The sequence below is a fragment of the Cynocephalus volans genome, chromosome 12 (assembly GCF_027409185.1).
Source record: "Cynocephalus volans isolate mCynVol1 chromosome 12, mCynVol1.pri, whole genome shotgun sequence".
NCBI classification, from domain to species: Eukaryota; Metazoa; Chordata; class Mammalia; order Dermoptera; family Cynocephalidae; genus Cynocephalus; species Cynocephalus volans.
This window is the reverse complement of record NC_084471.1, coordinates 4,792,003-4,818,846: the sequence shown is the minus strand read 5'-3', so window position 1 is coordinate 4,818,846 and position 26,844 is coordinate 4,792,003. Positions and strand designations below refer to the sequence as shown.

Sequence of the window (26,844 nt, the reverse complement as noted above, 5' to 3'; positions counted from 1 at the left end):
ATCCCCGTCCGACCGCGTCCGGGCTCGACTCGGGCCCGTCCCCGGCCCCGCAGCTCCCGGCCTAGTGGCTCTCGGTCCCTGGGGTTTCCCTGAGGATGCGGGCGTTCCAGGGTGGTCCCCGCGCCGCCTTTCCCTCTCCCTGAGCTGGCCGCGGCCTTTGGCGGCCCCCTCGCCCCGTGTGTGCTGCAGCCGCCCTGGGCTCGGATACCTGCTCACCTTTGGCCCCTTTCCCGCAGTGACTGCCTGACAGCTGTCGCCATGGAAGGAGGACACGTCAGAGATGTGCCTTCAGCCGGCCAGGCAGGAGAAGCGGGCAGGGATGTTCCCAAGAAGGAAGGTAAGTCCTTGTTAGAGTTCAGGAAAGATGGAGATGGGTTTAACGTTTCTATGAGGATGTAGTATTCGCTTATTTATTCAGTGCTCGTCTTGTGCTCTGCACCCATGAAACAAACACATGGTACCTGTCTTTAATTTCTGGTTTTCTCTCACACGTTCTTCCCTCCTCCCCGCCACCCATTTTAAATTCCATCACAGCAGGGATTCTCATCCACTTTATTTAGTATCCCCAGTGCGAGCACAGTACCTGACATCTGGGTACTCAAATGTTTGTTGAACTGAATTTGATGTCTTCTTTTTTGCTTGTTGCAGTTTCTGTTTGCAAAGACTTGCTTAGGATCTTTGAGACCATGGTAGTGAGTGAGCCTGGCCCCTAACGTTCCTTTCTCCTTCTGTCCTTGTCTGGTTTGTGTATCAGGGTGAGGGCACAGCTTCACAAAATGAGTTCAAGGCCACATCCTCTTTTTCTCTTAAAACTTCTTGACATCCTTTTATCCTTTGGTCCTCACAACACCCGTGTGAGGCAGGTGGATTGGATACCCAAGTGTCCTCGACACCTCTAGTTTGCAGAAACGGTCGTGGAGACCTTGCGCATCATCACTGCTTCTTCATTGTATCTAAAAAGGCATTTGCTTCTGCACCCCTCCCCTCCTGCCTGCTATACCCTCCCTTTCAAATATGTCCCTTCCACGTACCTGCTGAACCCCCATCGCTGCTTCTTGAGGGCTCTCCCTTCTGTCGCCCTCCCTTCATGGCCTTTTTTTTTTTCATTTATTTCATTTTTTTGACAATTTTTTTATTGAAAGATAATTGATTATATATATTTGTGGGGTACAGAATCGAATATAAATACATGTGTACAGTATGTGGTGATCAAATCAGGATAATTGATATACTCATGTTTACAAAATGTTATCAATCTTTATGACCCTTAACTAGTTTCTTGCCAACCCCCCCACTTCTAATAACCACAGTTCTGTTCTCTTTTTTTTGAGAGTTTAATGTATTATTGTGATTCATTCATTCTTTCTTTCTTTCTTTCTGTTTTCCTTTCCTTTCTTTCTTTATTTTAGCTCCTACTTATGACTGAGGACATGCAGTATTTCTCTTTCTGTGCCTGGCTTATTTCAGTTAACATAATTTTCTCTAAGTTCATCCATGTTGCTGCAAATGGCAGAATTTCATTCTTTTTTATGGCAGAGTAGTATTCCATTGAGTACTTCTTCCTGTCTGTTGGATTATGCTCATCATCGACATACAGGTATGTTCCCTGTGTATCTCCTCTGCTGCCTCTCCTTTGCTGTGTTCCTTGTTCAGAGCCAAACTTGAAGAGCTTTCTCTGTTTCTTTTGCTATTTTTTTTCACTTCACTCCACCCCTGCTATTCCAGCTTCTGTCCTCATCACTCCATTCAGGCTGCTCTCATCAGTCCCTGGTGACTTCCATATTGCCAAATCTCTGGTCACTTTTCTGTCCTCGATTAATCAATCAACTTCTGAATTACGTTTGACCTTCTCTCCTTCTGCAGACTTGCCTTGCTTGGCTTCTGAGGCACTCTTGGTTTTCCTCCTGCCTCTCCAGCTGGTGTATCTCTGCCTCTTTGCAGGCTCCTCTTCCTCCTCTACCATCTTCTGAAGCTGATCTTTCCTAGGACCTGGTCTAGGCTCTCTTTGTGCCTTTGCCCTAGGGGCCATCAGCATTCCCTCAGCTTTACATCCCATCTGCTTTCCTGGGATGCCCGCATTTTGTCTTGAGCACAATCTCTCCTCTGAGCTCTGGACTTGTATATTCACCTGCCTATTTGGCATCTCCACATGGATGTATCCCACCTCAAACTCAGCATGCCCCTGCACACCCCATCCTTCACCTGTTCTTTTTTGTCTTTCCCATCAAAGTACATGGCTCCTCCGTCACCCAGCTGTCCAAGCTGAGAACTTCCCATGTTCATTCAAATCACCAGTTACTGTCATTTCCACCTTCAAAATATATTTTGGATCTATCTTCCTCTTTCCACCTCCATCCAAATGCCACCACCTTGATTTCAGACACATCATCTCACCTGTACCTACTTGCTTATTTTTTACTTTGGCTGATATGTGCATTTGTAATTTCAGTAGATATTGCCTGCTTCCTTTCTGATGTACTCTCTACATGGCAGCCAAGGTTCCCTTTTAAACACACAAATTCGATTATAACCCTCTTCTGTTTAAAACTCTTCAATGACCTTCTATTGCATTTCGGATAAAATAAAAGCTCCTTGCCATGGCTTGCAAATCCTCTGACATCTGACCTGACCTACCTTTCCTTCTCTTCAGCCACTCTGACCTCTGGTCAGTTCCTCACATGCTTTGTTATTTTCTCCAAGGTGTTCCTGCCTCCACATCAACCCCTTACCACACTGCCTGGTGCACGTCTGAGGGCAGGCACCATGTACCCCAAGTCTGCCTGGCACCTGGTGGAGGATGTGGCCTGTTGTGGGTGCTCACATGTTTGCAGAACAAGCAAGTCAGCCAGCCCAGGGCCACTTGGGACCAGATGCAAAGCCTCGAGTAGAAGACTGCTTTCCTGACTCCTGGTACAGGAGTCTTTTTTCCACATCAGACAGTTGGAAGTTCCTGGAAGTGACCTATAAAATTGACTTCCTAGGTTCAGACATGTAAAAAGCAAAATGTCTGCCTCTTTGTCCCACAGTTACCCACTTGCCCCCTCCAAGGGCCACCGATGTCATCAGTCTCTCGGGTGTCCTTCTACACATAATTTGTGCAAGTGCAAGCCAACATGTGTACAGTGTTGACTGATTCCCCGTCTTAATGTAGCATGTAGTACCCTGTCCTGCGTCTTGGTTTTTGCACTTAATTTGCCTTGATGATCACTGTATGTCAACATAGAAAGAGTGTTATTATTCTTATTTGAACCTATGTAGTGTTCATCATGGGGATGTACTGTAATCCATCTGCTATGGGTGAACATTGCATTTTTGCTTAGTGTCTTGGCTGTTACACGTGATGCTGCAGCGAGTAACCGCGCACACACATTATTTTGCGCATCTGTGAAGGTCTGTGAGATACATTCACAGAAGTGGATTTGCTGGTTGAAGAGTGCGTGCATTTTTTGTTTGGTTAGGTACTGCTGAGTCACACCCTGCAGAACTGTAACACTTGACACCTTCTGCAGCTGTGCAGGAACTGTCTTTCCCCACAGCCTTGTCTCCACTTTTTCAAACTTTCTGGTTTTTTCTAATCTGATAGGTGAAAAGTAGAATCTCCGGGTAAGTTTATTTTTCTTTTTTTTTTTAAAAAACGATGGCTGGTAAGGGGATCTTAAACCTTGGCTTGGTGTTGTCAGCACCACACTCAGTGAGCGAACCAGCCATCCGTACATAGGATCCAAACCCTGCGGCCTTGGTGTTATCAGCACCGCACTCTCCCGAGTGAGCCACAGGCCAGCCCTAGGGTGAGTTTATTTTTCATTACTCTTATTTTTGAGTGAGGCTGAACTTTTTGTCATATATTTAAGAACATTTTGTTTTGTTTTCTGTGAATTCCATCTGCTCATATCCTTTGTCTGTTTTCCATTAGATGGTTAGTTGTTTCCTTAGCCATTTGTAGGCACTCCTCATGAGTTAGCCCCTAGTGATAAGAGTTGCAAATATTAGGGCCGACCCATGGCTCACTTGGGAGAGTGTGGTGCTGATAACACCAAGGCCATGGGTTCGGATCCCTATATAGGGATGGCCAGTTGGCTCACGTGGGAGAGCGTGGTGCTGACAACACCAAGTCAAGGGTTAAGATCCCTTTATCGGTCATCTTTTTAAACTTAAAAAAAAAAAAAGTTGCAAATATTCTTTTCACCGCTTCTCATTTCTCTTAACTTTGCTTACTGTGATTTCTGCCACACAGAGATTTTACTAACTTTTATGTATTTGACAACTGATGTCTTATTTTATGGCTTCCAATTTGATGTCATAGTTAGACCCCCGCACTCCTGGGTGCAATTTCCCTGTGGCTTCTTCTTGTTCCTTTAGGGTTTCATTTGTTTTTTCAATTAAGTCTTTGATTTATTTGGAATTTCTCCTGGTGTGGCACGAGGTGTGGATCAAACTTAATTGTTTCTTGGGGTTTTTTTCCCCAAAGGATTGTGTGGTTTATCTCGTTATCATTTTTCAAATAACCCACTTTCCATTTATATTTGATCTGTTACTTTTATGATCTAAGCTTTCTTAATATTTATCTTGCACATTTCCTGTTAGGTTTGTTCACGGGTATTTTGTATTTTTTGTTGCTATTGTAAATGAGGTCTTTTCTTCCGTCATATCTTCTAACTGTTCTTGGTTTATGTGAAAGCTGTTGATTGCTGTGTAATGATTTTGTTCTCAGCCATATTCTTGTATCCTTTACTACTGATGTAGTTTTCAGTTGATTTTGTTGATATTTTTCTTGTGCTATCACCATAGCATCTGTACTCCATGATAATTTTACCTCCACATTCTTTCTTTTGTCTAATTGTGGTGGTTAATGTGTCCAAAACAATGATAAGAATCGTGGTGCTTGGAGGTGTCATTGCCATGTCCCTGGCCTTAGTGGAATCTCTTCTGTAGTTTTCCATCAAGCCTGATGCTGGCTTGTGGGTTACTTTACATGCAGGTAGTCATCATTGGTGCTGTTCGTTTGTATTTCTACGTTGTTTTCTACCAGGTATGTGACAGAATTGTATTCCCTGCCCACTTGAAGTTTGGTTCGGCTCAGGTGACTTGCTGGGCTGGTGAAAAGGGAATGCTGTGATATGTATCCCTCAGGTAGAAGGCTTCAAGAGCCAGTGTGGAATGTACTCTTTCCCCTGCCTCCTGCCCTGGAGACCAGCTGTGTTCCTGATGGTAGAGGCTCCACCAGCCTGGGTCCTGGTGTGAGGATGCCATGGAGCAGGGCCCCGGCCTACCCTCAGCAGACACAGGGGTTGAGTGAGAAGTGTGCTTTGTTGTCGTAAGCCACTTGAACATTGGGGATTGTTTGTTACCCTTACTCCAGCATAAGTTAGCCTATCCTGACTGACAAGGTATATCTGCTCCTGTCTTTAGAAAGAACACATCTGATGTTATCTCATTGAACCTAATTTTGTCTTTTGGGTTGAGATGGATATTTCCTTATATGGTAAGATATATCTACTGCTTGTTATTTAAGAGCCTTTAAAATCCAGAATGTAGCATTTTATCACATGTCTCTTCAACATACTAAGGTACTTCAAAAAGTTAGTGGACAAATAGGATTGAAAGATAATATGTATCTCTCTGTGAACTTTTTGAAGTACCCTTGTATACGGAGATAATCATATGTTTTTTTCTTTAGGTCTAGTAATATAATGATTATATAAATCATTATGTAAGATGGTAAAATTATACTGTCTTACAGTCCTGAAGTGAAGCGAGCTTGGTCATAATATACTATTATTATTTTAATGTGTTGCTGGATTCTTTTTGCTAATATTCTCGTCTAGGACTTTTATGTTGATGTATGTGAGACTGGTCTGTAGGTGTCTTTATTGAGCAAGTTTTATAGGCTTTTGGTATCATTATGCTTGCTTCATAGAAGTAAGTTGGAAAGTTTATTTTTTTCTATTCTCTGGAGCAGAATGATATATCCTTTAAAGATTTTATAGAATTATCCTATGAAACTAGCTGGGACTTTTGCTTTTTTGAAGGGGATAGCGCTTTAATAAATTTCTCCAATTATTTTATGGTAATTGAACTATTACTAAGATTTTTCTCTTTTCTGGAGTCAGCTTTATAGATAACTAAATCTGGATAATTTAAATACAAAAAGTAAATGATATTTTCCTAGAAAATTATCCATTTCAGCCAAGTTCTTAGATTTATGTGCATGGAGTTAAGCAAAGTAGCTTCTGAATCTTTTAATTCCCACTCTCTATGATTATTTCTCTTTTATTTCTTTTGTGCATTTGTGCTTTCTCCCTTTTCCTAATTAGGTAATTAGGACCATTTAATTGATTAATTAGAACCTAATTAGGATATTGGTATGTTTTCAAATTTTATGATTTTGGTAAGTAAGCATGCTGCATTGTTTATCAAGATCAAATGATATATAATTTGTGAAAGTGCTGTATAAACTTTACAAGATTGAAATATCAGTTCAGTGCATTTCAGTAAATATTTGCTAAATTCCCAGGCCCTTAGCTGGACATTGGGGAATGTGGAGGAGTGTTAGACATTTACCATCTTGGAGAGGCTTACAATCTAGTTGGGGCCATAGGAGGGTCGAGAGGCATTTACACAGCAATTGTGGAGGTCAGGTTCAGGTGCCACAGGAACCTAGGGAGGGACTGGAGGAGGAAGCAGTTGCCCCCAGAAGAGGGAACCACGGACCTTGAGCCTGTGGTCTGTTAGAGGGAATTGGGCAAATAGGGCTGGTGAAAGCTGTGACAGAAATAAGGATGGGGTGGGATGCAGAGTGCAGTTTTATCTGGGGATTCAGGAAAGACTCCAAGAAGCAATGACTGTCAACAAGTACTTAGTGTGTCCCTGCTGTGCATGTGAATAATATCAGAATTCATTGTTGAAAGATGATTAGGTGTTTTGTAGCTTGAAAGACAGGAAGTTAATTCTTTTTTTAAATTTATTTTTTAATTGAAACATAATTGATTATACATATTTGTGGGGTACAGAGTTGACTATCAGTATTTGTGTACAATATGTGATGAGCAAATCAGTGTTAGTAGCATGTTCATCATTACAGACCGTAATTATTCTTTGTGTCCATTACCCAGTTTCTCCCTAATCCCCTTTTCCCTCCCCTTTTCCCACTTCTAGTAACCTTAAATCTTTTCTTTCCATCTGAAAGTTCAACGTATTATTGTGGTCGGTATTTCCTTCCTTCCTTCCTTGTTTTTCTTTCTTTCCTCCCACTTATGAGTGAGGACATGAGGTATTTCTCTTTCTGTGCCTGGCTTATTTCACTTGACATAATTTTCTCCAAGCTCATCCATGTTGCTGTGAATGGCAGAAGTTCATTCTTTTTTTATAGCTGAGTAGTATTCCATTATGTATATATACCACATTTTCCTTGTCCAGTCATTTGCCAGTGGACATTTAGGTTGGTTCCATATCTTGGCTATTGTAAATAGAGCTGCAATGAACATGGGAGTGCAGTATCCCTTCAACATGATGATTTCTGTTCCTTTGGATGTATATCCAGAAGTGGGATTGCTGGATCATATGGTAGTTCTATCTGTAGTTGTTTGAGAAACTTCCACATTGTTTTCCAGTATTAATTTACAGTCCTACCAACAGTGTAGAGGAGTTCACCTTTTCTGCAGCCTTGCCAGCATTTGTTATTCTCTGTCTTTTTGATAATAGCTAGTCTAACGGGTGAGATGATATCTCAGTGCAGTTTTATTTTGCATTTCAAGGGGAAGTTAATTGTAAGGGAGTTGAGGCAGGTGGTCTTTTGAAAATGTTCTATACCTGAAAATGACTTATCTCTTCTTGAAAAGCTACTTGAATGATTCAGTGAATGCATTTTGGATTATATCTTAAAAATAAGGACATTCTTTTGGGGTGGGGTTTAGCAAACACACAATGGCTGGTGCAATTTTCCAAAGTAAATAGAAAAATGAAGATAATCTAGAACACCCTATGAAAATATACCTAAATTAAATAGTGATGGGTTATACTTCAGGGGGTAAATTTCATAATAGCTTTGATAGCTGTAGAGACTGGTAATATTTTTCTTTTTATCAGCCCCAGCCCTAAAGTAACAGTAGACTTTTCTCTCCCCAGACATTCTTCTTTTGGTCGATGAAAAATTTGACTTCGATCTTTCATTGTCGTCTTCAAGGTAAACAAATGAGTTTTCTTCCCTTGCCTTAGGCATAACCACACTTCATTTAAATGCCAGTGTTATTAATTATTAATAATTCTTTAAAAATAGTGCAAATGAAGATGATGAAGTCTTTTTTGGACCTGTTGGACATAAAGAAAGATGTATCGCTGCCAGCTTAGAATTAAGTAATCAGATTCCCGAACAACCTCTTCTGCCAGCATCTGAAGGTCACTTTACTTGGAGCCCTCTCACTGGCGAAAAGTTTGTGGAAGTGTATAAAGAAGCTCACTTATTGGCTTTACAGATAGAAAGCAACAGCAGAAACCAAGCGGCCCATGCTGTTGAGCCCGAAGACCCTTGGAGCCAGGATGTGGAAAGATTCATCCAGGAATCAAAATTAAAAATAAACCTCTTTGAAAAAGAAAAGGAAATAAAGAAAAGCCCCACATCACTTAAAAGGGAGACATACTACCTGTCAGACAGCCCCTTGATGGGGCCACCGCTCCTGGGAGTCTGTCCCCCTCCCAGTGAGGCCCTGCTTCCCGATTCCTCCTTGGCCCTTCCAGGTGCTCCTGCCCAGGCCAGCTGTGCCCAGACACAGGGGCCACTGCATGCTTCTCATCCTTTGCCTGGGGCAGTGAGTACTGCTCACCCTCCAAATCAGGCAGTGACTCAGAAGAAGGTCACCAGCAAATTGCAGCTGCCCCGAGCTTCGTCTGTTAGAGCAAAAAACATTCACTCGGGCATGGAGAAGGTAGGCACAACCATGTACCAGAACATTTATCTGGGCACCTAGACAGTCCTTGCCTCTTAGCCATCTGGGTTTATGTCCTATCCTGGAAATCCTTTGGGGAAGCACAGGAATGAAAACTCAGTGAAAAGCAGTCACAGATGGGGAGCTGATTTGGGGGTGGGCCTGGGCAGGGCTGTAATGGCTTAAAAATACCTCCTCCTGGGCCGACCCCGACCCCGTGGCGCACTCGGGAGAGTGTGGCGCTGGGAGCGCAGCAGTGCTCCCACAGCAGTGCTCCCACCGCGGGTTCGGATCCTATATAAGGATGGCCGGTGCGCTCACTGGCTGAGCGTGGTGCGGCCGGTCACAAAAATGACAAAAAAAAAAAAAAAAATACCTCCTCCTAAATTTGGTTTGAAATCGTTCCTTTTGTTTTGTTATAACACCAGATATCCCACCCATAGGGATTTCATTCGCTTTAACAAGCAACCTCTTCCATAAAGTCCCCTTCCTCTGGGATAGCCACTAGTCATCCTCCTTGACTGTGACTTAGTTTCCATTGCTTTCTTCCTGGGCATCAAGTAGAGATGCGCTGTCCTGGGAAGTGGTAGTTAGCAGATATGCCTTTGGGGTACAGTTGGCCAGCTTTGGGCAACTGAGGTCCTGGAGGCTGGAGGAAGGTGGAGAGGGTAGGAGAAAGGTGGATGTCAGACCACGATTTACTTTCAGCTTTGCCTGATCTGGCTCTTGCTCAGGAGAGGGGAGGTGGCAGAGAGACAGGGAGGGGCAGGTTGCAGCGTGCCCTTTTGCCCTTTCCCAGCTCTGCTGCCTGCCCTGGGCAACAGTAAAGGAAGAATGACTTTTGGTGGGGTTGTTTGGAGGCTTAGATAAAAGCAGAATCCCCAGCAAGGGCCTAGATATTCCTTTTTCCTTTCTACAAATCCATCCACACTCAAGGCCAAGATTTGTGTGTGAAGCACGTGGGTTTATGGCAGGGATTTGTGCATTAGCACACATGGACTCAGGGCAGAGAAGTTATGGTATAATTCTGGCCATTCTGGATCACAGTATGTCCTTTGATTTCCTGGTCCTGGGTGACATCTGGGTCCAGAGAGCTGGTTCTTGTACACGTCATCTGCACAGCTGCACTGCATTTAAGCTCCCTTGGGAAGCCTCACCACTTCCTGCATGTTTTTCCAAGAAAGGTCATTCACTTCCAGAGTGACTCACAGGCACATGCTCACCCATGTGAGGATCGTCGTTAGAAACGACTGGACCACTTGATTGTAACACCTATTTAAAATGTTCTTTAAAAATAACTGCTAGGACATCGGTAAAAGAACGAAAAACAAGAGTTGGTGGGGATGTGGAGAAATGGGGGCCTCCTGCATTGCTACTGGGAATGTAAATCAGTGTGACCACTGTGAAGAGCAGCTCAGCTGTCCCTCAGAGGTTAAATGTACAGCTCCCATAGCACCCGGCATCTCCACCCTTGGTGTTTACCTGAGAGAATCGAAAACATATGTGCACAGATAAACCTATGCACAAATGTTCAAAGCAGCCTTTTAAAGTAGAACCAACCCAAAATAAAATGTGGTACGTCCAGACAGTGGAGTCTATATGGCAGTAAAAATAAATGCAGTACTGATGCCTGCTACACGGGTGACCCTTGAAAACACGTTCAGTGAAAGGAGCCAAACACAAAAGGTCATGTGTGATTCAGTTTATATGAAATGACCATAACAGGCAAATTACAGAGACAAGGAGTGGTCGTGCGGTTGCCTAGGGCTGGGGAGGGACTGCTAACGGGTATGGGGTTTCTGTTAAGGGGATGAAAACGTTCTAAAGTTAGCTGTGGTGATGGTTGCACACAGAGCAAATATACAAAAGACCACTGAAGTGTATACTTTAAAGTGGTGAGTTTTATGTCATGTGAAGTGTATCTTGATTTTTAAAATGCTGTTAAGGAAAAAAGTTACTGCTGTGTCTTCATGACTACTGGCTTCCATGGCTCTTATTAACTCTGTCTTATAAGGGGGTCATTTATGTCAGCGTGGGTTAGTTCCATGAATGCCCTTGTCTCTACATATGTCGGGAACTTACTCTTCGTTTGACTCTGCCAGGCAAGTAAAATGGTTTTCAGTACTAGACCAAGAAGATTTATTGCAATTGAGCAGTTTCTCTGGTGGAGGGACAACCATTTAATGAATGAGTCCTTTCTGTACAGCATTTAAAAATTTGTGTAACTAGAACCAGTTTCCTAATTATCATCCTTAAGTAAGGATCCTGACTGAGGGATAGCTTTAGAGGATCTCGCTCCTGTTAATGATCTGTCTTGGTATTATTTTACACTGTCTTTATTTATATATACACACACACACACACACACACACACACACATAAATATATGTATACATATATTTGTGTGTGTGTGTGTGTGTGTGTGTGTGTGTGTGTGTGTGTGTGTGTGTGTGTATATTTAAAAAGATGACCGGTAACGGGATCTTAACCCTTGACTTGGTGTTGTCAGCACCACGCTCTCCCACATGAGCTAATCTGCCATCCCTATAGGGGATCCGAACCCGTGGCCTCGGCGTTATCAGCACCACACTCTCCCAAGTGAGCCACGGGCTGGCCCTAAGCTGTGTTTAATGAGGAAGTGAAGTCCATCATCACTTTTGTCCATAGTGATTTGGCGGAAGGAGTGAACTGCTGTATTCTCTTCGATCTAGTTGATGAGTTGAGGAATGTGTGCAGCAGTCAGAAAGACAGATGGGGCCTGGGGTCGCTCTAAACCGAAGCCTTAGTATCCCTGTACATTGTTAAAGACTAGACAGTTGTCACATTCCAAATTAAAAATTTTCAGCGCAAGAAAGAGATACCAGCTAGTCCTTCCAAGATGAAAATCCAAAATGAAAAGGGATCCCACAGGGATGTTCTCCCTGACAAAGCCAGCACTGCTCTGGATGCTGACGGCTTCCCAGCTGGAGGAAGCCACTTGGTCCAAGGCAAGCGATCACTCCCTGTTCCAAACAAGGTAAGTCTGCAGGGGCCATGACCTGTGATGGATGGGAAAAAGGTGGCAGCTTTGTATACAAGTGATGTGCCTTTTGATTAAAGTCAAGTTAGTAGAGTTGAAAATATAGTCCATGAGAGACAGCTTGGCGAAATGCCTGTGAAGAATACAGGCCTGGCAGTGTGTTTTGGGGGCTGGCCTCTGCCACTTGGGAGCTATGTCAGTTGAGAAAAGCCAATCAGCCTCTCTGAGCATCAGCTTGTGTAATGGTGAGGACGCTCCCCGCTTCCCTTGTGGGATCTTTGCATGGATAATGTGGGGTGTCGATGTTTTGAAAACAGCTTTTCCCAAGCACGGATATTCCCATCCACATCTTTGCCATTTATTTTCTGGCTTTGGTGGTCAAAATGAGCTATGTGTATGAATCACTGGCAGTCCTTATTAAAATTGCCAGGAGCTGGGCCTACAGCAGCTGACTCAGTGGGTCTGGCTTGGAGTCCCAAAATCTACACCTCAGCCAGCTCCCCCACGGGATTCTCATGCAGGGGTTTGAAGTCTACCCTTTGAGAAGTACTGCTTGACTTCTTTCTTCTTTAAATTCAAGATGATTATTATTAAATTGTTAAAAATTATTTAAAAACCACACTTATGCAGAAGTAAGTAATGGGTAGATAATGAAATCTTTGCTGATTTTGTTTTTAAACATTTTGTCTCAGTTGGGGCTGAAGAAGACCCTGTTAAAGCCACCTGGCTGCACTGGCAATCTTGCAAGGAAGTCCTCTTCCTCAGGGTTGGTTTCGAGCCTGATGTCCAGGGTGTGTGCGTCTCCAGCAGTCAGTACAGGTGAGGTGGCAGGCATCTCGTGTTCAGACCCATGTGTAGCCCAGGGAGGCCTGAAATGCTCTCTGTTCCTCTGGGCCGTCTTCACAGAACCAGTTAGGCTCAGTGGGTCATCTTGGGGGGCTTGCTGTGTGCTGTGGATGGGGCTGGATGCTGGGCAGGGAAGAGACTGTGTCATGGCCCCTGCCCTCAGGGTGCTTCCCTTAGGGAGGAGAGGCACACTCAGATGGGTGGCTTCAGTCCATGTGTGTGAGTGTGTCGCCAGTGCCTGAGAGCAGACAGACGCTTAGACCAATCTCATGTTAATGTCATCAGACACAGGTTTTAAAATAGGACCGTTCCAGATAATTTAGGACACATGACCCCTGTAACTAACTTCTGGATGTTTATTTAAATCTCCACTCCCAAACCTGTTTAAATTCCCGCCACGTTTTGTCTTACCAAGCCAAGGCTGCCATCTAGTGGTAAAGGGGAGAAACTCTAGTAGGCTATAGGGAAAGGCATTTGTTTTTCTGCTCCTAAAAACGAAATCCTCTTTAAATTATATTTGCTGCATAGACACTGACTAGTCAGCGCAGCATGGTGTGGATTTTGTTCACACAATGTGAAATGTATGAATACTCAAATCAGACTGATCTGGTCTAGAATCCTGACTGCCACTCAGTGGTTAAGAGAACCTAAGTTTGTGTACTTATCTTTACAGACTGAGGTGATGACACCTACTTTTGTGTCCCTGTGAGCACTGGGACTACTGTGCAAAGTGCCTGGCATAGAAGGCTATGACATGTAGTGCGTGTGCAGTAGATGCACGCCCTTTACTGTTACGTTAGGTGTAATGAGCTCTGTTTTGCTGTATTGATTCAGGACATCAGCACCATTTTTACTGCTGTTTCTGCTGAGACAGAAATTGCACGGGGCTCCTGGTGTATGTGTGTGTCTCTCTTGCACACAGCAGAGTCACTGGGATCAGATAGGAGCATGTGTGGGACGGAGCCTTGTAAACTTTCACACTGTATACATAGAAGCTACGGCACGATTCTCCTAAGGCTTTTCTTTTTTTTTTTCTTTTTTCGTGACCGGCACTCAGCCAGTGAGTGCACCGGCCATTCCTATATAGGATCCGAACCCGCGGCTGCTGGGAGCGTTGCCGCGCTCCCAGCGCAGCACCCTCCCGAGTGCGCCACAGGCTCGGCCCCTAAGGCTTTTCTTTATGAATCTTTTACCAGATTGACTTGTGTACCAGGTATGTTGGTAGCTAAGTATTTATTACCCTAGTTTAGATAGTGCTTATGATTAATATGACCAAGACTCCTTCTTGTAATTTATTTATTTATTTATTTTGAAGAAGACAGCATACTCTTTTTATTGAATATCAGGGAGCATCAGAAATGTAAAAATATATGAAATCTCTTCTCCTCTTTTTATGACCAGAAAAAATGTATTAGTGTATATCTCCTTCTTGTAATTTAAAGGAATCAACTGGTAACGATTGCATCCTCTCTCCCTGACTGGGCAGGTGGGGCATGTGACTAGACTGTCCCCTTCCAGCTGCTCAGCTAGAGTGATCTCTGCTGCCCACATAGTCAAGGAAGATAGGAGAGCCTGCATTTGTGTTTGCTTATAAATATTTTGGTAACTGTGCTGAGAATCAGCACCTTAGAATACATTCAGCCGAGCCACAAGCAGCGGGGTGTCCTGTGTTTGATGATATTGCCTGATGGACATACAGAGTATTGTACATATGTCATATGTTTAAAGTAGACAGGCTAAAAAAAAAAAAAAAAAAGACAGGCTAAAGATAACGTATTTTTTGTGTGTTTGTTAAATAGCTTTATAATTTAAAAATAACATAAGTGCTTGAGTGATAAGCAGAATTTGTGTGTCTCCTCTTCCAGCTAAATCAGATGAATTTGCAGGTATTCCTGCAAACAGTTGCCGGCCTCTGCCAGACATCAGTAAGTCAGGCAGGACGGGCCCCACCACTCTGAGGCAGTCCCTGCCGGCCGACCCTGCAGGTGCGTCCTGCAGCCAAACCAAGTGGGCCGCTGCCGCTGAGTGTACAGTGGAGCGAGCCAGGGTGCCAACCACAGCTCTTCGCCTGCAACCCCAAACTCCGGGAAGTGGAGGCCCGAGGCTGGACTGTACTGCCATTTTGTCAGAATCTTCTCAATGGAATAAAACTGGGAGCATAAGAAGGCGAGATTCCTGTCTGAATTCCAAGACGAAGGTTATGCCTAGCCCTGCAAACCAACTTACAATTCCCAAGTTATCTATGGGTAAGTAGTAGATACATTTTAATGTGTTTTTAAAATATGGAGGAAATTATGTTTGGCAGTTTAAAGAGTAACTCGTGGCACTGGTGGTCTCTTGCTTGCTCTCCCCCGACGGCACTCAGAGGTGTGCTTGCTGTCTGCCCACGTGCCGTGCTGCAGGACAGTCCTGTGCGTGCTCGTCCTATGCCCACTCCCAGCTCACATTCGTGTGACATGGCATGGCTCTCTGGCTGCTTTTAAGGTTTTCTCTTTATAGTGATTTTCAGCATTTGACTATTACATATTTTGGTGTGGCTTTCTTTTGTGTTTGTCCTGCATGGGGTTTCTCGAGCTTCTTTGATCTGTGGGTGGATATTTTTCATCAGATCTGGAAAAAGTTGGCCATAGTTTCTGAGATGTTTTTCCTGTTTGCTGTGTTTCCCGAGGCTGTCATCACACGTGTGTCAGACACCTTGACATTGGCTTGGGTTGTCGAGGCCTCCCATCGTCTCTCAGCCTATGCTCTTGTGCTTGGGTTTGGCTGGTTTCTGCTGCCACGTCTTCAGGTTCATACATCTTTTCTTCTGTGGCATCTGATCTGCTGTTAAGTCTGTTCTGTCCAGTTAATTTTTTATTTCTAACATTATAGTTTCTCTGTTTTTCTCTTCGTGGTACTTAGGTTTTTCTTTAAATCCTTGAACATATTTATAATTTAAAGTCTGTTTCTTTCCATTCCAGTTTCCCTATCATTTTGGGGTCTGTTTCTATTGACTAATTTTTTTCCTGGTTATGGTCACATTTTCCTGCCTCTTTACATGTTTAATAACTTTTTATTGGGTGCTGGATATTGTCAGCTTTATATTTTTGAATATTTGGATTTTGTTGTCTTTCCTTAAGGAATTGAGTTTTGGTTTGGCAGGCAATTAGACTGTGGATCAACTTGATCCTTTCAAGGCTTCTCTTTAAGCTGTAATGGGGCAGGTCTAGAATAACCTTGACCCTTGGGATAGTTTAGCCCTGCTGCTAATGTGTGGCTTTCCGAGCTCTACTGAGTGTCTTGTGCATCCACCAGGTCTCTCTGCCCTGGCAGGTTGGAATGTGAGTGTTTCCTGGCCTTGCGTGAGCTCTGGTCATTCCCAGCAGCTGCACTTGTCTTGACTTTATGGCATCTTGCCCTACATGTGTGCTGCTTAGTATTCAGCCAGAGACTCGAGGGTCCCTCGCAGAGTTCTCTTTCTCTTGTGTAGCTCGCTCCTCTCTGGTCCTCTCCCTCCCGATTCCAGCTCCCACAGCCTCCTGAACTCCTCCGATCATGAGGCTGCCTGAGCAGTGTGACGGTGCCTTCAGGCAGAAAGCCCAGCTCGGTGTCTGACAGGTAGTAGGTGGGTGTTTGGTAGAGGTTCAGGGAATTGACCTAACAAATTTGTGTTGACAAAAAGTTGTGCAGAGCTGACTTAGGTGAGAAGGTAGTTCTGGCCTCCTCTGTCAGTAGATCTGCTTTCTGGGTGGCTTGAATATTTTGAGGTTAGCAGCATTGCTGGCCAGTATAGGTGGCCTTGCATTCCCCAAAATCTCATTTTGCATTCCTGTGTCTAGGAATGGGCCATTCTGTTGAGTGTCCTCTGTGTGGCAGGCACTCTTAGGGAGGAGGGATGTAATGAGAAGACAGATCTGCTCTCATGGAATTTGTTTTATAGGAAAAGGCACAAGGCGTTATCAAACGGGTATGCTTCCAGATCATTAGTATAACAAAGCAAATGAAAGAGAATGGTGTCGTAATGACTGGCATGTGCAGGGGAGAAAGTCAGAGAGTGGTCCCTTTGGCTGAGGTGGCCAGGAAGTGGCGCTGAGCCAGTCTGACCATGAGAAGGAGGCAGGCAGAGATGGCCAGTGCAAAGGTCCTCAGGCAGGAAGGTGCTCAACAGGTTCTGGGCACAGAACGAAGGCGAGAGTGGTGGGAATGTGGGTATAGTCGTTGGGATCAGATTCTGCTACAAGCCCAAAGCAACAGAGGTTTTAATCAAGATGTTTCTTTCCTCTCACATGAACATCGAGGTGGACATTCCAGAGACAGTGTGGCACTCCTTGGTGTGAGGGACCCAGGCTGCTCCTTCGTGCTTTGTCATGAGTAGCTTCTCTGTCTTGTGGCCTGTGTGGCTGCACCAGCTCCAGCCCTCACCCCACAAGCAGGAAGACAGAGTAGGTGAAGAAGAGCAGATCCTTGCCTTTCAAGGACCCTTTACTGCAGGTTGTCCGTGTCACTTCCATTTATGCCCCATTGGTCACCATACTTCCCTAGGACACGCTCCTTCACTCCACATCCAGCTAGGACGTGTTTCTTCATTCCGCATCCTCCTTCTTACTGGGAAGAAGAGGAACGAGGCTGTTAACCCAAAACTAGCAACCTGGGCTGGGTTAGTGAACGAGGGGAAGAATAAAAAGAGGTGACGACAAAGGCAGCCTGAGGCCAGCTCCTAGAGCCTTGTTCTGAGTGCAGGGGGACATCCTCAGGAGGGTTTTAAGCAGGAGTGGCATGGCCTTCAGAAGCTCCCTCTCTGAGCAAGTGTGGGGGCAGGGAGAGCACTGTGGGCTGTACCCTGACCCATGTGAGAGATGGGGTGGTGGTGTAGAGAAGGCGATTGGGGCTCTGATCTGCATGACCTGCTCCGTTGGGATACCATGTTGCAGCATGCATGGGACTCGAGGTGCCCTGAGGCTCTGTCAGGAGCACCCGGGTGCTGCCTCCCACGGTGAGGGGAGGACTGGAGGAGGCAGTTGAGGACAGAGGCCCCGGCTCCAGTCTGGACGTGTGTTACACTTTCCTCTGTGTAACCGAGACAGAAAAAAGAGAAAGAATTTACTCAGAGTACCACCAATGAGGCTTGGAGGGACTGCCGCCCATCATGGGAGCAGCCCTGATTAAAAATCAGCCTTTCTTTTTATTGACAAGACAAGGAAGTTTCACAAGAAAAATCAGTTGATTCAATCATCAAAGAAGGACATAAAAACAGGCAGTGTAAAACTTTTAACAGCAGTAAATTAACAATGTGACATTCCAGAATGTAATTTGTAAAAAGCTAGGTTAATTCACGAGCAAACAGCTTGTCCTTAGTAAACATTTTCTTTTCTACATACTTTCTACAGTGATTTCTTTAGCTTATTTATTTTTTATATTTATTTTATTTATTTTTTTTTTTTGTCTTTTTGCGACCAGTAAGGGAATCGCAACCCTTGGCTTGGTGTCTCCCACACCTCGCTCAGCCAGTGAGCACACCAGCCATCCCTATATAGGATCCAAACCCGCGGCGAGAGCACCACAGCGCTCCCAGAGCCGCGCTCTCCCGAGTGCGCCCTTTAGCCTATTTAAACAGCATTCAAGCAGTTTCCTTAACATATCTTAAGAACAATCTGTAGGTTAGATAGTCAGTAGTTATTCATTCAAGCCGGAATCAAACCAGCAACCTAAAACAAAGTACACAATCACATCCCTAAACAGTGATTAGAATTGATTAGATGGCTTTTGCCAACCTTATCTGTGGACTGTTGTCCCCTACTCAAGAGCCTTTTGGCTCATTCATGCATTACCTAAAAATCCTATTCTGATCAGAGAAGAATCAAGATTTCTAACTCACTACAGACGTGGGGTCAGTGAGATGCTTCCTGGGCTGCAGTTGGAGGGGCCCGGCAGGTAGCTGAGCTCAGAGAAGTGACAAACTTAGGTTTCAACAGCAGAGGGCAGAGTTGTTGGTGGCCATGGGAGCTCTGCTGCGTTGGGTTCAGGGCATCTCTGTCCAGGAGTGTTTGCTGCTGCTTCCACATGCTGGAGCCATGCCAAGCCCTGGCCACAGGCCTTCTAACTACGTTTGTGCAGTGGTGGAGGGTCAGTCCTCCTGGCTGCCTGCTGGCTTTTCCTCTCCTAGACTGTCCTTGATGGCTCCTCAGGCCCCTCAGATCTGCATCTTGCCTTCAGCAGGTTGTTCCTCCCTTCTTGGCAGCGTCAGGGACAGGGCCCACCTGCTATCGTTCCTCGTGGGTCAGAGCTCTTCCCACAAACTCAGTACTGGCTGAAAGAGGCCGCAGGGGAGTGACCACATGGTTAGGAACCTCGGATGCATAGTGGCAGGCTTGTGTCTGGCTAAGAGCACCAGTCATGTGCTGTGCAGCTGCTTGCTGACTGTGACTCTAGCTTTCACCGTGGAAGAGTGGCTGAAGGCACTTGAAGCGTGGGACAGTGTGAACGGTGTCCTGTGACGGAGCCTGTCATATACACACTTCCTTAAAATATTCCAGAGACAAACAGCATTATTTATAAAATAGTCAGTGACAGATAATGTTATTAGTTGTGGATCTGTGCTGCCTGGGGCCACACAAAGGATTGAGACTCAGAACGGCTCTGCCCTTGGCCTCTGCAGCATTAGAAGCTACAGTGGAGCAGCATTTTCAACCTCCAGGAAGGAAATGGTTTTCAGCGTGCGGTTCTGTACTCAGTGGTGAGGGTAGAATCGAGATATTCACACCTGTAAAATTTCATAAAAATAGTGACCTTCCCATGCACCTTTGGAAACTGCTGAAGAATGTTAAGACAAGGGGAGACAATGAAAAGGAAGGAGGGCGCATGACAGAGGGAAGGCAGCGCAGGAGACATGAGAGGGAGGGCCCGCCCCCGCCTGCCCACTCTCCGAGTTTCAGAAAGAGACCTCCATGAACACGGCAGGGATCAGTGACCCCAGAGGTGTAGCTGCCCAAAGGCGGAAGTTACAGGATGACTTAGTCACAAGACCCCTCCACCAAAAACAACCCCACGGAGGTTGGGGAAAGGGTGGGAGCACTGTGGACTCAGCTGTGGGGATCTGCAGTCCTGGACGCTGAGGCCAGGGGACTGCAGGGGGCGGGCGGGTGGGGGACAAGGGAGCCAGGTTCTCACCTCTTGTAACATGGAAAGTTTTTGAAAAATGATGTGGCAGTATAAGTATGTGATTTAGAAATATGCAGGTAAAAACCATAAGAAATAACAGAACAAGTTGGAGGTAGGAGTGGGTGTGGCAGGAGACTTGTTTGGTCCCATAAGATTTCTGCCTTCAATTTTTAAAACTCTGTGTGTGGGGGGCCAGCCTGTGGGTCACTCGGGAGAGTGTGGTGCTGATAACACCAAGGCCATGTGTTCGGATCCCTATATAGGGATGGCCAGTTAGCTTACTTGGGAGAGTGTGGTGCTGACAACACCAAGTCAAATGTTAAGATCCCCTTACTGGTCATCTTTTTAAGAAAAAAAAAAAACTGTGTGAATCACTTTGATAGAGATCATTTTAGAAAGAATGGGAGCTGGAGATGAGCAATGCAGGCAGCTCTTTTGAGAAGAGTTGGCTTTGAAGAGGTGCAGGGACATGGGACAGGAGCTTGTGGGAGTGTAGAAGGGACAGGTATTGATTTGTTTAAGATGAGAGGAATCCAGCCGAGCAGCTGGTCCGTTGCCAGAGAGAGGGGAGACCTGCAGGAGCAATGGTGGGACCCTCACCTGGCATCCTGGGAGCACCTGCTGAGAAGGGGTCTCAGGTCCAGGCCCCACCCTTCCCCTTCAGTGGCTGAGGTAAAGCGCTCTGGGGACAGCCACTTTGACTGTGGCTCCCGAGACATAGCAAGATGTTGCATGTAGGTCCTAGTACCTGAGGCTTTGGGGGCCTCAGGGTACATGTGGCTGATACTCAAGCTCATATTGGGACAAGCTTCTTGGTGAGCTGGTTCGTGCAGAGCCAGCATTGTTGTGGGGACAGTGGTGAGACTGGACATCTGGGGCCTGTGTTGGGCCTTGGCTCAGTGACTGGTGAATCCTTTGCCCTCCTCTTGTGAAGATCAGATGAGATCACACCTGTAGAACTGCTCTGTCAACTACAAAGCAGCACTTAGGTGATGTAATGTATCATTATCCTGGTAATGTCATGGTTCGGGAAAATTAAGTCATTTATGGGCTTTGTTGGGCTTGCCTGGGAATCTGACCATGTTCAGTGTCATTTCTGTGGGCAGGTGTATAGCAGGTTCAGTAGCTGACAGTAGACTTTACTCAGAGTGAGCCTTCTGGAAAGTTGGGCTCTGTTCCTGGTTGGGGATAAGCAGGGTGAGAACAGAAGAGTCGAGAGGGCTCTCTCTTCTGCCTCCATGGGATCCCCAGGTGTCCTCTCACGCTCTGTCTGTGCTTTCTAATGCCATCTGCACCGCAAGTTGGGAAAGTGGAGACATGTAGGGGAGAATTGCCCATTTGGTGAAGATCTCCAAACGATGGATCTCCCACTTGATCCCTCTTGATTGACTGTGCATACTTCCTCTCTTGATCCTAGGGGAATCCCCAGACACTGCAACACCAAAGTTCTCCAGGGCACAAAGGCCACAGTCGTGCACATCAGTTGGGAGGTAATGGACATCGGTCTGCTTCCTTTCTTTTTACGTTCCTGTAGGAGGGGGAGGAACTGATGCTCGGCTGGCTTTGCGTGCCTCCTCAGGCGTATCTGGCCTTAGTGTCAGTCTCTTTGGTGCAGACTGAACTCCTGAGGTGTGCCAGCTACTTTTATATCTACTACAGACTTAAGATTTCTGAGACTTCTGCACAGTGTCATGCAGCAATCTTGGCCTGGACTGGCATGGTCCATTCACTTGCCCAGCAGACTCTGACATGGGTCTGACTTCCTTGTGGAAATGTTTACAGTTCCATCAAAAGATGATTTTTTAAATCTCTCCTGAACCTCCCCTGAAGTGTGTCTCCCCCTGAGGAGCCTGAGGCGAACCCGCCGTGGAACACTGGTGGGGGGACAGCCGCTCCGAGTCCTGCCACACGGGAGGCACCCTCTCAGAGGGCAGGGCTCACACAGGCTTCGCTGGCTGGAACCTTTTTGTTGAAGTATAGTACTTAGTCCTGCATCAGCACATTGGCTGAGTAACTAGATTTGGTTCTTTTAGATCATGTCTGCTTAACATTCTGATTTTGTCTTTGCCAGGGCCACTGTCTGTGGCACTCCTGTGAGACAGTCATCAGGGCCAGCTTTGCAAAGCCTGTCAGGCAGCATGAGGACCCCCGTGAGTGGGAAATGTGCCTCGGCCTTGCTCACGCCTGCCAGCCGGCGCCTCTCCAACTTTCCACTGATGACCCCCAAAACCATGCCCAGGGTTGTGGCCTCTTCCCTATGTGTGCCCGCTCGGCGACTTTCTTCTGAGCCCCGGAAAAAATCTGTAGTGAGGTAAGAGATAAAGGTTGCAGTGGGTTTGTCTCCAATTCATACAGCTTCAAAAATACCCCTGTGCTGGACAGGCTGCATGGTCAGTTGTCAGGAAGCAATGTTGATCACCCCTGCTCAGCAGCAGGACGGGCGCTTGCCTGCGCTCTCCTGTCGGAGGTTCACTGAAAGGGAGGCAACACTCGTCCCTTGTCATGTTTCCCACCTAACATCAAATCCTGCTTTAGGCTGGCGGGCTGGGCAAACTGGAGAGGGCCATGCCCTGGTTATACCATCTGCTTAGATGAGGGCCGCCCTGTGGTCAAAGCTGCACGGTAGGATGTGTTTCTATCACGAGCTCTTAGATCACGTGCTGTTCTTGCAGCTGGGACCTGGGAGAGTCCCTCAACCTTGCCTTCTGGGGTCTCCGTCGGGTGACAATACTCAAGTTTCCCACCTCCCTGTCCTGCCTCATCTCCTATTCTCATTGCCTCCCATCGTGTCACCCACATGCCTGTCTTTGCTGATATCCCTGCTGGAACGGGCCACCCCCCAGTCCTGGGTGAGCTGCCGCCTCCTTGTAATTGAACTCATGTCCAGCAAGCAACCTCAGAGACCTTTCTGGAAAACCCTATGTAGAGTAGCCCCGCCTCCACCCTATCCCTGGCCTCCTTTCCCCAGTGCTGGGCTTCTTCAGAACAGTTTTCACCTCGTCGCCACCTGAACGTGGTGTGTGCGTCTGTCTGCTTGACCACTTCTGCCTCCTCACCTAGCGGGGACGCTCCCTGAGAGCTGGGACCTTCAGTCAGGACCTTCTGTGTTTGCTGTCCCCACAGCTGAGAATGAGCCCCGGCACACGAAGTGTTACTCGAGCTATCCCCTAAGTAGAATATAGTATTGGTCCCCAGCTTCCTTGACTTGAAGCCTGGGAAGCACAGACAGGAAGGGAGCGTCTGCTCCTGTGAGGCGTGCTACGGAGCGGAAGGCTGGCGCCACACCAGCGCGCCACCAGGGACTCAGACCTGCCCGGGTGCTCACAGCAGGTGGGGCAGGCCATGTTCCTCACCTCAGCACGTGGAGGGGGACTCCTGCACGTGGTCATCGCTCCTTTTCATGTAATAATGCACAAGCTCCTTTTCTCTTATTTAATAACTTTAAAGGAAAGGGATAAAATAGGCATGTGTTGCTATCAGATAAAATTTTTGAGCTGAAAGGAACTGCAGAAAGCACTCAGTCCTTTCGTACATGAAAGGTGAGGTCCTCATGGTGAGGTGGCTATCGCTGACAAGCTGGCAGCAGAGCTGGGACGCTCTCCACCATGGGACACTTCTCCAAAAATGCCCTGTTTCCCAAATGAATGCACATTAGAGAAATTTACTTACAAGATTTTTTCTCCTCCCGCAGAACTGAACCAACAAGGGAGAGCAACAGAAAGGTTGATTCCAGACAGGCCGACTTGTCACCAGACGGAAGCTTTTCTCCTCCATCTGCTGTGCCACAGGCGCTGAAATTTTCTCCAGAAAAGAGTGATATCACTTGTTCAAAGAGCATCGCCCCAGAAGCAGCTCTGGGTGGGGCAGTTCCAAGGGAAGAGACACCCCCTGGAGAGGTACGCAGAAACAGACCTCTTTCTTTACTCGTGTTATCCAAGATTACTGGAGACTGCTCTGGAAGCTGTGGAGTAACCTGGGGACAGTGGCTGCAGAGGTCCCCATGTACTTCATCCTGCTGCCCCAGGGCCTCCAGTTCCAGCTGACCCAAGGAGAGGCAGTCTGGACTTCTGGGCCTCTAGAGGCCTCTGTATTTGGCAAAGGAGAGGGTCACGGGTCAAAGGACAGGAACTTGGAAGCAGGGGCAGGAGCTCTGTGTTGGCTGTTGGTAGGAGGTGTGTGGATGGGGAGGAGTCAGCAACCGTAGAGGAGAGGGCTCGGTCAGTAACTGCACACCACAGACAGAGCTTCCTCCCACCAAGGGCCTGTTCCAGCCCTCCCTCCTTGGGTTTCCCAACTGTTAGTGCACATAGACATGAGCAAAGTGTACGTTTCGCCAGGTTGTTGACAAAAAGATACCAGAATCTCCTTTCAATCCTGTGTTTTTATCTAGGCTCTTCTTATAGATATCAAGATGGATCAACTTACCGTCATTCCAGAAGCTGAAAGCAAACCCCTCGTTGACCTCCCTCTCATCGACTTCTGCAGTACCCCTGAAGCAAGTGCGGCTTTGGGCTCTGAGAGCAGTCCTTTGATTGACCTCATGATAAACACTCCAGACATGAATAAAAACACTGCGTCAAAACCTTCCCAGGTAGTGGGACAGGTAAGAAGTGGCGGGTGGTTTGTACTGATTCCAGCCTGGGTGTTCTTGGTTTTGGGTTGTTCCACATCACAGTGACTTTTGAGAGTGGCCACTGAGGCTTCTAAGGGCTACTTGTCTCAGTGCGTGACTCACCTCTGGTGGCCTGAGCTTCTCAAAGATCACCCATCACTGCAGAGGCATAATGCCCGGGACCACATGAGCTCATGGGGGGCAGGACTGAGTCTGCACCTTCCCAGGGCCCAGTGCTAATGCATTGTGCCGGAGCATGGGGCGGGGGGGCGCAGAGCTCTTCAGCACGTATCCTTTTTCCTGCCGACTTCTTTTCAGTGTATCTGAACCAGTTTTATTGCGTTGTTTTCATGGCGCTGAGCCACAGGAAGAGATGGCTCCCAGCAGCTGCGTCTCTGGCACTGGAGAAGCGTGCTGCGGCCTGTGTTCACCGTCTCCTCTCTGCTCTCTTCCAGCTCATAGACTTGGGCTCTCCTCTGATCCAGCTGAGTCCCGAGGCCAATAAGGAAAACGTGGATTCACTGCTCCTCATGTTCTGAGCAGAGGCAAATCCTGTTCATTTCATTCTTTTTAAAAAGAATAGTTAGTCCTAAAGTGGATTTCAACCCGTAGAAACAAATTTTCGGAAAAATTTTGAGAAAGAAAAAAAAGCCCAAATACAGTGACTGTGCCTGGAGGGCTGGGCTGAGGAGTGCGGAGGTTTCAGAGTAGATGTCCGAGGTCTCTGCTGCCCTCAGCTTGCCTCCCTGCCTTTACTTTGCACTGGACTGCGAAGATGATGTCACTCTAAATTAAGAACTTTGTTTTGAATCTTTTGTATGTAAAATAGCAAGTGGCTGTTTTTAAGGTTAAGTGTATATGAAGTTAATACCTGTATTCTAGATTTAAGTTAAATGGTTAAATAAATGAAATTGTATTGAAGTGTGTCTTGATTTTCAAACATGCCTAGCTCTTTTTATCACTTCAATAAGTATGCAAGACTTATATCATCCAGACTTTAATGCTTTTATAAAAGCGATTTCCAAAATTCAATGTGAATAAAAAATTGGTGTAAATGCAGATCCCAGGCCCACCCCCGAGATACACTAGACCTTTGCTCTGGGGCAGGCCTAGAAAGCTGTGCTGTTAATAGGCACCCAGGTGATTTGGATTGAATGGTTGAGAAGAGGCTGCTCTGGGGAGACTGGGTACAGAATGGAAAGAGAAAGGTGGGCAATGAGGTGGGCTTCACTGAATATGAGGTGATGGACTGTGTTTGCCAGCCAGCTGTGCTTTCAGTACGGGCACTGCTGGGTGAAGCCTCCTGGCAGGGCACAATGGGCAGTGGTGGAACTGAGGGCCACTGGAAAGCCTACTCCCTGCCTGAAGTCACTAGTAGTTTTTAAAAACTAGCTGGCCTGGAAGCCACTAGTTGGTACACATATGTCCTTACGTTATGAGGAAATTTCTGACAGTCTTAGCTCTGACAATATTTTGGACCCCAGTCTAGTGTTCCTGCCTCATTCAGCAGCTTCCTCCGTCCACAAAGAGTTGAGGGAAAAGAGAAGTTTGGCTGTACTTCTAACTTTTTGTGGTTAATGTGATGAATACAGAACTGCCATTTGGATCAGTGGTTCCTGTGGCATCAGGAGTGGGAAAAGGAAGCTGGTGCCATAAGAACCATTGCCATGCCTGTAGATGAAAGCTTTTAGCTGCCAGGGGTTGCTCGAAAGTGAGTTGTGAAGCTGGAGTTGTCCGACTTATCCTGCAGTGAGCCTTCAGAGCAGGTGCCCGGCAGCAGTGCCAAGGGACCTGCAGCAGCTCCTCTTCTCCAGACATCCTCTGTCGGGTCCCTCACTTCACAGGGGAACTAAACAAGCTCTGGAATTGAATTGATTCACTCAACAGGTATTTACTGAGAGTCTATTATGGGTCAGGCTGCATTTATGCTGAGGACACAGTGGGGTACAAAGCCTATGCACCCCTGCCCTCTTGAGGCTTGTAATTAGTCTGTGTCTATTGCTTATAACAAAATACCCAGAACTGGGTGATTTATAAGAAAATGAAATTTTATTGCTTACAGTTTCAGAGGCTGGCAAGTCCAACGTCTTGCCAGGATGTTGCTTTGCCTCCCACGGATTTGTCATCTCTTTTCCCCTGGGTGATGGAGCCACCAAAGATTACTCAAAGCCCATCTCTTCCAAGCAGTGAGAAGCCCTGAAAAGGGGTTAATCTCCTGGAACCCTCAAGAGGGAGGCATTCGTTCCATTTGGGAAATTAACCCTGAATTGGGGTTCTTTTCCCACATTTATTCTCCAGACCAGGAAGTT

General features: G+C 46.3%; 1 protein-coding gene across 1 annotated transcript; it reads left to right on the top strand.

Moving 5' to 3' along the window:
• The first annotated feature begins 258 nt into the window (after positions 1 to 258).
• Positions 259 to 25,074, top strand: GTSE1 (G2 and S-phase expressed 1). Its single transcript, XM_063076318.1, has 11 exons — positions 259 to 337; positions 8,125 to 8,182; positions 8,276 to 8,921; positions 11,767 to 11,937; positions 12,633 to 12,759; positions 14,652 to 15,032; positions 21,341 to 21,413; positions 21,995 to 22,234; positions 23,615 to 23,819; positions 24,314 to 24,526; positions 24,991 to 25,074. The coding sequence occupies exons 1-11, from the start codon at positions 259 to 261 to the stop codon at positions 25,072 to 25,074; spliced, it is 2,277 nt and encodes a 758-aa protein (XP_062932388.1).
• The last annotated feature ends 1,770 nt before the right edge of the window (positions 25,075 to 26,844 follow it).

Coding starts and splice junctions, on each gene's coding strand:
- GTSE1 (XM_063076318.1), top strand. CDS start 259: ATGGAAGGAGGACACGTCAGAGATGTGCCTTCAGCCGGCCAGGCAGGA. Junction 11,938..12,632: donor CACTCCCTGTTCCAAACAAG/GTAAGTCTGCAG, acceptor ATTTTGTCTCAG/TTGGGGCTGAAGAAGACCCT. Junction 24,527..24,990: donor CTTCCCAGGTAGTGGGACAG/GTAAGAAGTGGC, acceptor GCTCTCTTCCAG/CTCATAGACTTGGGCTCTCC.